The sequence below is a fragment of the Bufo bufo genome, chromosome 1 (genome assembly GCF_905171765.1).
Source record: "Bufo bufo chromosome 1, aBufBuf1.1, whole genome shotgun sequence".
NCBI lineage: Eukaryota > Metazoa > Chordata > Amphibia > Anura > Bufonidae > Bufo > Bufo bufo.
The window spans coordinates 418,007,337-418,020,581 of record NC_053389.1 but is presented as its reverse complement, the minus strand read 5'-3'; the positions used below and the strand labels follow the sequence as shown (position 1 = coordinate 418,020,581).

The following is a 13,245-nucleotide window of genomic DNA, read 5'->3' as shown; positions in this document are numbered from 1 at the left end:
TAAATATGATGATATAAAAATTTCAATAGCATAAATCTAATGTATCTATTATATGTAAAGGGTTCTCCGGGCTACGGATATTGTATTCCTATTCTCCAGATAGGTCTTTGATATCAGATAACTGGGAGTCCGACACCTGGAACCCTGACCAATCAGCTTTTTCAAGCTGATGTGGTGTCAGAAACTATGCGGTGTATGGAGCTGGAGGCAGATAGCTCAGTTTCTTGCTGTAGTGGCCATGCCAGGGTACTACAAGTCAGCTCCCATTCAAGTCTATACTGTTAGTTTCTGGCCCCACTGCAGCCTCAAAGAGCTGATTGGTGGGGGTGTCAGACCCCCACCAATGTGATATTAATCTATCCTGAGCATAGATCATCAATATCTGCAGCCCAGAGAACCACTTTAAACTTTATATCACATTTTAAGCCATACCTATGTTTAACTATACATGTTTTAAAATAAAGAAAAAAAGTATAGTGTCTAAAGAGATACAGACGTACTATAGTTGTATGCATCTGCCACTGAGTTGCAATATAAAACAAATGTGTTGTTCTAAATGTGTACCAGTTGGGTTTCACACTTTTGGAATATGACTGCCCTACAGAAGTCAATGGATACTGCACTGTATTGCTTCTGATTTCACTGGTGAAACGCCCCAGCAGTCGGTGAGACACGGGTGGGCAGTCAACTTTGACAGAAGTGACTATGTGCTACACAGGCCTTTCTATGGTTGCATCAATCCCTGGTTTAGTAATATTGCGGACTTCTTTTGTGCTTATGTGAATGTTCTACTGGGTCCAGATTTTAAGATAATTTGAGGTCATTTTTACAAACTTACAGAAGCAATGGTCAAGCCCAGATACCACCATGTTGTGGCTGGTAAGCACTCTGGAAGAGGATTGGAAGGCTATGATGTATAGTATACGTCTACTTTTTTTAATTATCAGGCATATTCTGGCAATTGTATCTCCAAACGTGATGTGAACCTAGCACTGATGGACATTGCATTACATATGGAATTTTATAATATTAACGTAGTGCTGGTTTCGGTTGTCTACCGAAATAGGGTATAATGGGTCATCATAGGGGGATATTTAGAGTACGAAACCTAATAACGATAGGAACTGGATGTAGCTACTACTTTCTAGTAATATTCTATGCTGTGATTAATGAGCTGTATCATTTGTGCCTTGTTCATAGGGGGGATTTTATCAAAACTGGTATAAAGGAATCAGATTCTACATTTCCTTTTCCAAAGGAGTTCTGAAAAATAAAAGGTGGAATCTGATTGGTTGCTATGGGCAACTAAGCCAGTTTTCCTTTACACTAGAAAATCTCCCCAAAGTGCCAACATATTTAACAGCCCAGTAGTGAGATTGGCATTACCCAAATCGGGTTTCTGTGAACTTGAATTAGGGTAATATATTCAGATAGAAGTTGTTTCTTTGTATACGTGTCAACTGAGGAGATCATGTAATATCACAGTTCTTGGCTGAGACAAAATGGCTGCCCTGTAATCCTATTGTGTTTTAATAGAAGAGATACACATCACGTTTCAATACAAAGTCATAATTTATTCTTTTCAGTATAAAAAGTCATAGTTCTGTATTAAAAACATCTTCTCCCAGGAGAAGAAATATATTATTTTACGTCATAAATAAGATTGTGGCATATATACAATTGTCAGCAAACTCAGAAGAAGGCTCCGGCCTAGTGCGTTGTAATCAGTGCTTTGGAAACTGAAGCTGGTCTTGAATTACGAAAAGTAGTTACAGTACCAGAAAATACTGAGGTATTTCTTCTTTGCTTCGTTGAAAAACTGAAATCTTAGGCATCTGGAGGCAGGACGAAGCTTGCAGAATAAATAAAGGACGTACGTTTCTTTACAATTTATAGGCAACAGCCTCTCTTCAACTATTACCAGTACAAAAAGTTCAGGAATGGAAATACTGTCGAATCCCCATTAAACGGAGATTATTAACAACATTCAAACATAAAACACAAGGCAATTGTGACCTGTCTTCTGATCTCCTTAGTGGTCAGGACATATGTCCAAAATCATGACAAGTCATGTCAGTTGTATGTTCATTGTGGTTTCACCAGTTTATCTCGCCCGTCACTCCTCTTTGAAAGTGACGGCTTAAAAGCCAAGTTTAAAAATAAAATGTTTTTAAAAAATTATTGCACTTAGAGTAACACATTTAGTCCATGTGCTTGAGTCCAGTTCTTTTGCTGTGCACCTCAGCAGCTTGGTGATGTAGTGATTGGACTTTGAAGGTAACTCAAAGAGGTTGCTGCTGGGTGGACAGGGATGGAAACTGGGAAATTGAAGACAGTTGTAGTAGATGTTCCTCTGTCCAAAACAGATATTGAGGGGCTACTGACTTCTGCTGAACAGGATGGTGCTAGAACTTGAGATTCAAACTGAAGAAGTTGTCCCATGAAACTGAAATTTGGAGAAATGATGCTCCTTCTCTGCTTGACAAACTCAAAGGCTTCATCCAGCTTCACACGGTTAGTCCTCATAAGATAAGCCAGGCAGATGGTAGCTGAACGAGAGATACCAGCTTGACAGTGGACAAATACTCTTCCTCCTTTACTTTTGACAGAGTCTAAAAAGAAACAAAGCCGATAGGTTATTATAAGGATACAATAATATGAAATACAGAAAACTTTAGCTTTTAGAACATGTTTGAGGAGTCTACAAACATCTAGTGACTAAGGGAAGTTGATCACTGGCCGACAGGGATGTTTCTAGCACTGAACGCTAGGGGGCAGTATTAGACACAAAAGGAAATAATCCTATTCACTATTCATATGGTCAGCTTGACCCCATATAAACAATGAGCTTTGTGCTGTTTTGTACACTAGTAAATAAAAGGACTCCAATTTGTAAAAAAGTAATAAAAGCAATATAAAAGAAGTCTGTGGTAACTCCTAAACTCGTGACACATAATAAGTGTATATATTAAGCTACCCCAGATATTAATGGGCAACTTTCTATTGTTAATACGCGGATCAATTAAAATATATTTACCTATAAAATCAATGGCTTCATTGAACCAGGAGCTGATGTCTGCTTTATGACTGTCTTCTACAGGAATGCTCTTATACTGGTAGTGCCCCTCAAAGTGGTTGGGGCAGTTGGCAGAAACATTGATCAGGGCTGTGATGCCAAGGGTATCCAGCATGTCCTTTCTGGAAGCATGGTAGGCACTGCCCAGGTACAAAAAGGGCAAGATTTCCACTGGTCCACCCTATAACATGGCAGAAAAGAAGAGAAATGGTCATTCATTTGGTCACCCTGGCAAACAGATACAATATAAGTGATGAGGATTTAGCTGGTATTATTATAGTGGGTGCCGTGGGTACGGCATATGCTTACATCTGAAATTGTCTATAGAGGTGAAGGAGGGAGAAGTTTGCTGGACTTAACCCTTACATATACATGACAATATTAAAAGGGACACAAGGTATACCAACCTGATCATAGAGGGGGGTGCCACAGGGGGTACAGTTGGAATCTGCGCTGTCTGGTATACTGGTGGCACTCAAGGGCAAGCTCAGTCCCACTGGAGGAGAACATTTGTTGCAGAATTCAGGGCACTCAGATGAAAATGCCTCATAACCACCTGAAATAGAGAATACATGTCACTGGTTAGACTCCATGGCATCACAGGGGGCTATAAAGAGCGTGGTGGGGGGGGGCCTTGACAATGGGGAGGTTTTGGAGGGAAGCCGCAATGTACCTTTAAGAAAGAAGATCCTGCTGCCCCGGGGGTCTCTGCAGAGGGCACTGACAGCCAGCATCATGGTGCTGTCCTTCCTGAGGGAGTCCAGCTCACATGTCCTCTCATCCAGCAGAAGCACAGCCTCGTACAAGCCTGCGATCAGCCGGCACCGCTGCTCCTCATTGGGGATGATGTGCTCCAAGCCCATGCTGCCCTTAGCCCTTCTCTTCACTATGGTGCTGAAGCGGACATTGCTGGAGCCCATGATGTGCGAAGAGCTGAAGGAGAAGAACGACCTGCAGTCCAGCACCAGGCACTTGTGTGCCCTGTCTGCCAGGAGGGCTTTCAATGTACTGCAATCCATGGCACTAATCTCCATATTGACCATCGCTCTTCTTAGTAGCTGTAGCGCACTAGTCCTGTGCAGTCGTCCTGTGACCACTTTGTCTTGTAATATCCTTGTTCTAAATGAAGGAGTCCTGTGAGGAGAGCAGCCAGCCGGGTTCCTTGTGTACGTGTTACTTTAGCTTTCCTGGGGCTGGCTGGCTCTACCCTGCGCTGCTCTCCTCAGCTCACACAGCCTATTTATACACAGCAGGAGGAGGCTGGCTTTTTTGTGAATGGGATGGGTCGCGCGGCTGCTGATAGGGCCGGTGACGTCAGAGCTACGTAGCCTCGGCCAGTCACGTGACCCCCACCAGAAGCTTTCCCTCCTTTCTGCTCCGTGTGAGAAGTGGCAGGGTATGAGCTGCACCCTGACAGGGGGCGGCATGTGCTGGGCTCGGGGGGCGTTCTTGTTTGGAAATGGGATAGGGAATTCGGTTTTTGGGACTAGCTAGAAATTGATGTGTAGGGTGAGATGTGTTCTTGTTGGGGTCCTGAGGGGGCTCTTGAAGTACACAGGGTGGCTGGTGCTTTGGGGTGCCATTGAGATTTAATATGTGGTACTGGGAAGCTGGGTAGTATTGGCTCCTGTGGGTGGTTAATATTTGTTCTGGGAGGAATGGGCTTTAAGGGTTAATGCGAAGAAGACGTACTGGTTCTGTTTATGATGGGAGGAATGGTGCTTTTAGGGTTAATGTGAAGAAGACACTGGTTGTAATTATTATGGGCGGAATGGTGCTTTAAGGGTTAATGTGAAGAAGATATACTGGTTCGGATTATTATGGGAGTAATGGTTCTTTAAGGGTTAATGTGTAAAAGACATGCTGGTTGTAATTATTATGGGAGATATGGTGCTTTAAGGGTTAATGTGTAAAAGACATGCTGATTCTGTGTTTATTATGGGAGGAATGGTGCTTTAAGGGTTAATGTGTAAAAGACATGCTGATTCTGTGTTTATTATGGGAGGAATGGTGCTTTAAGGGTTAATGTGTAAAAGACATGCTGATTCTGTGTTTATTATGGGAGGAATGGTGCTTTAAGAGTTAATGTGTGGAGGAGATGCTGGGGAGGGATGCTTCTTCAAGGGTTAATGTGTAGAAGACATACGGGTTATGTTTATTATGGGAGGATTGGTGCTTTAAGGGTTAATGTGTAAAAGACATGCTGATTCTGTGTTTATTATGGGAGGAATGGTGCTTTAAGGGTTAATGTGAAGAAGACATACTGGTTCGGACTATTATGGGAGATATGCTGCTTTAAGGGTTAATGTGTAAAAGACATGCTGATTCTGTGTTTATTATGGGAGGAATGGTGCTTTAAGGGTTAATGTGAAGAAGACATACTGGTTCGGACTATTATGGGAGATATGCTGCTTTAAGGGTTAATGTGTAAAAGACATGCTGATTCTGTGTTTATTATGGGAGGAATGCTGTTTTAAGAGTTAATGTGTGGAGGAGATGCTGGGGAGGGATGCTTCTTCAAGGGTTAATGTGTAGAAGACATACGGGTTATGTTTATTATGGGAGGATTGGTGCTTTAAGGGTTATGTGGAGGAGATGCTGGTTCTGGCGGGGGGGTTAATGTTTATTTTGGGGAATGGTGCTGTTGAGGGTTTATGAGTAGTACAAAGGGTTAATGTGAGGTAGAAGAGGACTGGGGCATTTGGAGGTCCCTGTCTGGCACAGGGGGCAGTACTTTACCAGTTTAGTGGGACCCCGTGGTAATATAATAGGTATTGGGACAGTCTGTTGAATTTCAGATTTCCCAACCCTTTGTTGCCTTTGGGATAAGCGGCGCCGGGGGTATTCAGCAGCCATTTTCCATCTTCCCCATGTAGTAAAAGATCTCATTTTCAATGCCATGGATGAGCGAGGCAGAGCATGCCCATTCTGAACTGTGAGAGGGATGTTCTACATGGACTTTACGGTGACATCATCTGAACCCCAGCTCTGCCCCCGCCCATCAGTATGTCCTGCCAAGAACCATGACGTCCTCAACTAAGCTGCAAAGTCAAACCCTCTAGACACAGGCTGTGTCCTCTGGCCCTGCCCAGGCAGGAAATCCACTGCTGTAACCCCATCCACCAGGCCCCAGGGAGGCTTCGCAGCCTGCTTACAACAAGCAGCACGCAATGTTCTCCTCAATAGGGTTTACACACATACAGAAATGATTCAATACAAGTTGCTGGCCCATTTTCATGTTGGTTTCTCTAATATATCTGGAATCCAAATGGGAGCAGTATGAGGTCATGTGTGAGCATTCCACTTGGAACCTGGGTAAGGGCCAAAAATCCCAACCAGTGACCACAGAGGATAAGGACAGCACAGTGTCACTTGAAGCAAGTTTAGATCAAATACTTGAATTCCTGAAATGTTTTATCTGGTATTCAGATAAGATATTTCCCCGCGGTTTACATAGTCACTGATATGTCCCACGTGAGGCGCTGTTATACTTTTTGTGATCATACTGGCGTCATCATCTTGGAGGAGTGGAGAAAACCAGACTGTTCTGGCAGAGGCTTATCTCCGAAAAACAGAAGAATCAAGCACTTGAGATACAACTGGTATCAAGGGAGAGGCAGGAGACCCTCATACACATTAGTGTTCCCCCATAATTGGCAGGGGTGGCCTTAATTTAATGTATACGGCTAGCTTTACAGTGAGATCTTTCAGGTTTCAATTCTTGTTCCTGGGTAGAACTGGGCAATTAAAAGCTGCCTAAACAGAACAATGATGCCAGTGTGAGTTTAATATCCTCAGCAGTGATGGTCAGTTTGCAGTGTTCTCCAGCGAACACATGCGGGCTGCCATCTTCAGTAAGGTAGACTCACCCGTCCGGCAATGCACAGGTAAGCCCTTACCTGTGCCGTATGCCGGTCTGAAATCAAATGCTGTCACCTGGAGCAGGCAGTTCCGAGAACAGCCCGATGAAGGCCCCCGGCGGCTGTTCTCAGAACTACCAGCTCCAGGTGACTGCGTTTGATTTCATACCGGCTCCCGGCACAGGTAAGGGCTAACCTGTGCATCAGCGGACGGGTGAGTCTACCTTACTAAAGATGGCAGCCCGCATGTGTTCGCTGGCGAACACTGTGAACTGACCATCACTGATCCTCAGGATAGGTCATCCATTTCAGATTGGTGGGGGTCCAGCTACTGGCACCCCTGCTGAATAGCCGTTTGTGCTCACCGCTATGTCAGGTCGGTGGCGGTGGTGGATGTCGGAACCCCACCAAGCAGATATTGATTACCTATCCTGAAGAACCTCTTTGATCCCTCTAAGGCTACTTTCACACTTGCGTTTGGAGCGGATCCGTCTGGTGTCTGCACAGACGGATCCGCTCCTATAATGCAAACGCTTGCATCCGTTCAGAACGGATCCGTCTGCATAACTGGTTTTTACAGATCTGATTTTTCACTTCGTGAAAACTCAGATCCGATAGTATATTCTAACACAGAGGCGTTCCCATGGTGATGGGGACGCTTCAAGTTAGAATATACTAAAAGAACTGTGTACATGACTGCTGCCTGGCAGCACCCGATCTCTTACAGGGGGCTGTGATCCGCACAATTATTGTGCGAATCATAGCCCCCTGTAAGAGATCAGGTGCTGCCAGGCAGGAGGGGGCAGACCCCCTCCTTCCCCTGTATTAAATGTGACCAGTGCGGCCCCCCTCCCTCTATATTCATTGGTGGCCAGTGCGGCCCCCGTCCCTCCCCAGTATTAAATGTGACCAGTGCGGCCCCCCTCCCTCTATATTCATTGGTGGCCAGTGCGGATTCCCAGTATTAAATGTGACCAGTGCGGCCTCTCCTCCCCCCCCCCCCATCATTGGTGGCAGCGGAGAGTTCCGATCGGAGTCCCAGTTTAATCGCTGGGGCTCCGATCGGTTACCATGGCAGCCAAGACGCTATTGCAGTCTTGGCTGCCATGGTCACTTAGCAATAAATAGAAGCATTATACTTCCCTGCGAGCTGCGATGTCTGTGGCCGGCCGGGCGCTCCTCTTACTGGTAAGTGAAAGGTCACTGGTCACATTTAATACTGGGGAGGGAGGGGGGGCCGCACTGGCCACCAATGAGTTAAATATAGGTGGGGGGGGGGGTCTGCTGCCTGGCAGCACCTGCCAGGCAGCAGGGGGCAGTCATGTACACAGTTCTCAGTATATTCTAACTTGAAGCGTCCCCATCACCATGGGAACGCCTCTGTGTTAGAATATACTGTCGGATTTGAGTTTCACGATCTAACTCAAATCCGATGGTATATTCTAACATAGAGGCGTTCCCATGGTGATGGGGACGCTTCAAGTTAGAATATACCATCGGATTGGAGAAAACTCTGATCTGATGGTATATTAATAGGGGACTCCTGACTTTACATTGAAAGTCAATGGGGGACGGATCCGTTTGAAATTGCACCATATTGTGTCAACGTCAAACGGATCCGTCCCCATTGACTTGCATTGTAAGTCTGGACGGATCCGTTTGGCTCCGCACGGCCAGGCGGACACAAAAACGCTGCAAGCTGCGTTCAGGTGTCCGCCTGCGGAGCGGAGGCTGAACGCTGCCAGACTGATGCATTCTGAGCGGATCCGCATCCACTCAGAATGCATTGGGGCTGGACGGATCCGTTCGGGGCCGCTTGTGAGAGCCTTCAAACGGAGCTCACAAGCGGAACCCCGAACGCTAGTGTGAAAGTAGCCTAAAACTTTCTCTTTGATAGATGCACATTGCTTTATGTGACATATTTGTTACTTATGTTACAATTATATTGTTTGTTATTTAAATAAAGATTTATACTACAAGTTCAGACTGGTGATCTTTCTTTATACATGGAGACATACTGATAAGCTTGTTAAGGTTCCAGTTTTAATCTACATTTTCTTTTATTACCAATTAAAAATGAACTAATAGATTAAAAGAAAAACATTGGAAAGCATGCATCAAAACCGAGGTAAACAGTAGAGGATCCTACGGCTGCAAGACGTGGATCTGCATGGTTCTTCTGGACTGAAGACTGATTATCCTGAGATTTGGCAGATAACTGTCACTCACAACCTCCACCATCCTCGACTTAGCTGAGCATACATGTGTTGTTAGTAGGAAGAGGGGAGAAAGCCGCTGCCAGACTCATCTGCTAGCAGCTTATCTCCCCAGGCAGCTTTGGGAGGCCCCATGCACATTAGAAATTGGCGTGTTTGGTCAACCTACATCTAATATGTATGACCTGCTTTAGCTATGTCTTGTACATATTTAGGGTATGCAATCTTACGAACTGATGCAAGTTTGTTCAAAGCTAGATCAAAAGAAAGAATATTGGGGCAGATTCACTAATCTAAGTTGCCATTTACTGAATTATAACATGACGCAGACAGTAAATATCTCTCCAGTCAGACAGGTGACTATCAAGAGGTGTGGAACGCTTTAGGCTACTTTCTCACTTGCGTTTTGGCTTTCTGTTTATGAGATCCGTTTCAGGGCTCCCACAAAGCGGTCCAAAACGGATCAGTTTGGCCCTAATGCATTCTGAATGGAAAAGGATCCGCTCAGTTTGCCTCCGTTCCGTCTCCATTCCGCTTTGGAGGCCGACACTAAACAGCTGCCTGCAGCATTTTGGTGTCCGTCTGACGAAACTGAGCCAAACGGATCCGTCCTGGCACACAATGTAAGTCAATGGGGATGATCCGTTTTCTATGACAATAGAAAACGGATCCGTCCTCTATTGACATTCAATGGTGTTCAAGACACCATTGGCTATGTTAAAGATAATACAAACGGATCCGTTCTGAACGGACGCAGACTGTTGTATTATCTGAACGGATCCGTCTGAGCAGATCCATGACGGATCCGCACCAAACGCGAGTGTGAAAGTAGCCTAACCAGTACTGGTCAAAATCCTGATGGGCAGGAGACAAAAGCTTTCTAAAGCCCATTGATTCCACCTCAGTTTCCCACACCCCTTGTGATTTAAGAGCAATGATCTCTGAAAAGGACAGAGATCCAGGGCAGAGACCATGATGTAATTAATGTGAGGGGGAGGAGAGCTTATCCTTTAGTGGGTTTGTAGTCTCAGGAGTCAGAAGAGGGTAACAAAACAGTTAAAGGATGCTTCATGGGGAAATAGCTCATCAGTAAATAATAGTTAATCATTAACCTGGCAAAGAACTTATCAAGCTGGAAAATTACTGGGACCTTTTTCTTTTTCTCACTACTCACTGGCCATGAATTTAGAACTTGGTTACAGATTGTATGTTCGCTTTCTGTCTGAAATGACTTTTGAAGTCAGGAAAGAGAATGTGGCTGGGCTGCGTACATGGTGTGTTTGTAATGACCTGCACATATTGGCATTCAGCAAAATATTTGTAGGAGGCCAGGTCACACAGCACTAAAATCATGCATTTTCTATAGGGGAAAATGGTAACATAGCAAACATAGAAGCATCCTAGCATCTGTTAGGGAAGGATTGTACCATGTTTGAAATACTATGCTCACCACTAGCCAGAAATATTTAAAAAATGTGCCCTACGTTACATTACGCTAGTATATTTGATATACTTATGCCTTCATTGTATTGAAATGTGTAATCAAATCTACATCTAACCACAACCCTATGTAAAGTATATGGCAGATATGGAACTTGAAAGGCATCCGGTAACATACATCCTGAGTAGGGATGAGCGAACTTCTGTTTTCAAGTTCGGCGTACAAAGTTTTTTTTTTTTTTTTTTTTAAGAATTCCATTATGGATTCCGCTACTACGGACCATAAGTTTTATGTAGGGGAGAGAAGCACTCATAAGGTATTAAGCAGAACATGGGTGCCCGCCAGCTGGGGTTTGGTCCAACTCACCCCAGAGTATATAATATTCAAATGCAAGAAAAGATCCAGGAGCACGCCTTAGATCAAAAGAATATCAACGTGTAGTTTAATTATAAATCCATAACCAGATGCCATCTACACTTGACTACACATGGATATTCTTCTGATCTAAGGGTTGCTGCTGGGTCTTTTTTTTTGCCTTCTGTAAACCAGACAGATCCCATTATAGTGAATGGGGATCAAGGAGGCCAAGGCTTTGTCCTCCACCAGAACAGACTACTAGATTTTCTGAACGCAGATGTGAACCTAGCCTTACTGTTTCAAAAAGTCTTGCCCATTGTGGTGTGAACCTAAACTGTTTTTTATCATGGAATTAAAGTGAAGCATGTGGGTTTCTTCTTCCCAGTGAAAGTGAAAATGGTTCTGGAACTTCTTTACATTGTACTTTATGGAGAAGATAACCAGTGTCGGACTGGGGTGCCTAGGGCCCATCAGTAAATTTTATTTTGGGGGCCCACCATACAGATACATTCAAATATTACCTGCTCACTCAGCAGCAAGATGCTACCAGATGATTGAATATCGGGGTCCCTGCAGCAACTTTTAGAACCTTCTCTTTTCCCTTCCTGGGGAACACTGGCCAGCTTTCCTCTATACCTAGAAGTCATCTCATCTCTGATCCTGTCTATAATAAAAAACTAGGGAGTTTCTTTAATAATCTATCAAGTTTTTTTATATGAACATAGGCTGATTGAGGAGCTGTACAATGAATATATGTATGTAGTGCAGTAATTCAACTGTGTTATGTGCCACTTGTGCAGGTGGTGGGAGACTAGGGGTCTACCGGGAGATTCACCTGTACCCCTGTGGGCCAGTCCGAGCCTGGACATAACTAATGTACATACAGTATGCTTCTGTCACACTGTTCCAGGATGATCACACGAACTGTGATCTGGGAATTGCAATGGTTGACACTCTCACTATGAAATAATATTTTTCCTACAGGTCAGATTATCTCAGCCTGACATAAGAACAGCTTATCTGAACATTGGCCAACATACAATGATAAACGAGTACTTCTAATTCTCAATATTTCTTGAAAGGGGGGAGACACTCTTGCTCTCACAGATCTATGTAAGTTATTAGGACATTTGGTTACTATTAGTCTTCCTACATGGACATCTTCTACGTAAGCTTGAGACACTTGAAAACTTTTACTTGATTGTGAGAGGTTGATCAATAGGAAGAAGCGTTGAGCACATTGTGTTGGTTCAGCAGAGTACATATGATAACGCTGTCAGTATTCATGTCATATGATATTGACTTGTGTAGTGGTGGCTTTACCTTCTAAAGACCTGTATCTGTAAGGTGTCACTCACATGGATGAGTCATAAATATGAGGACACATGTTGTACGTGATATACTCTTCGACTTTTGGTCCTATGATCAATGTAGTTATATAATCTAGAAATACGTTTAGCAACAGTTTGACAATTACTTATTATGTGGCTGACAAAATTTGGTCACATTTAGAAAAATCTGCTAACGTAAACTAAAAAAAGAACAGTATAAAAAAAGAGATGTAAAAAAAGATGTTGAAAAAGTTTCCATTGTGGTGGATCACAGCTCACAATCACGAGAGTGACAGGAAATGAAGTCAGCTGCTCTAGCCTTCTCTGTAGACCACATTTAAGATGAAAATACATTGTGTACCGATCAACATGTAATTGTTCAGAACGAAACATTGATGCCTATCACAACGGTTCATGACTTGTCTGATTGTTATAAGAGATGCGTACTGATAAAGTTAGGAGGATATTGATTAGGAGTAAAAATTGAAGTAAACAATTGCCATCTTAAAGGGGGAATCCATCTTACATACAAAATGTATGTAGATTGGAAAAGAAAACCATGATGTGACAATTTCTTTCCATCTATTCTATCTATGCATGAGGGCCAAACAGATGTGATAGGGTCACAAATGAATTACTCTGTCTACATGGTATGAATGTGTTCATCATACTAACTATATGCTGTATACAGATAGTGTATGTCATTGTCACGGATGTAGTAGGGGAGAACACCAAAAGACAACAAGAAGGAAGGGGTTCGACACTAGGCCTCACCACTAGGAAAGGAAAGGGTCACCACCTATAAAACCCTGCTCTTGGCCCTAACTCCTATCCGTATGGGCACCTCTCGATGGTAGAGATGCCCATACACAGGAACCTAGAAAACCCTGGTGACCATCGCATGCCCTAAAGATAATGACAGGGCAGAGACAACCCGTTCCTTCCCTGGTGATAGAACCAGCGT

General features: G+C 43.8%; 1 protein-coding gene across 1 annotated transcript; it reads right to left on the bottom strand.

Annotated features, from left to right (window-relative positions):
- Positions 1-1,553: 1,553 nt before the first annotated feature.
- Positions 1,554-4,297, bottom strand: DUSP1 (dual specificity phosphatase 1). The gene is made up of 4 exons (XM_040406355.1): positions 3,750-4,297; positions 3,484-3,632; positions 3,038-3,257; positions 1,554-2,612 (listed from the first exon to the last, which is right to left on the bottom strand). Exons 1-4 carry the CDS (start codon positions 4,117-4,119, stop codon positions 2,242-2,244), a joined length of 1,110 nt encoding a protein of 369 aa, XP_040262289.1. The 5' UTR covers positions 4,120-4,297; the 3' UTR covers positions 1,554-2,241.
- Positions 4,298-13,245: the final 8,948 nt, after the last annotated feature.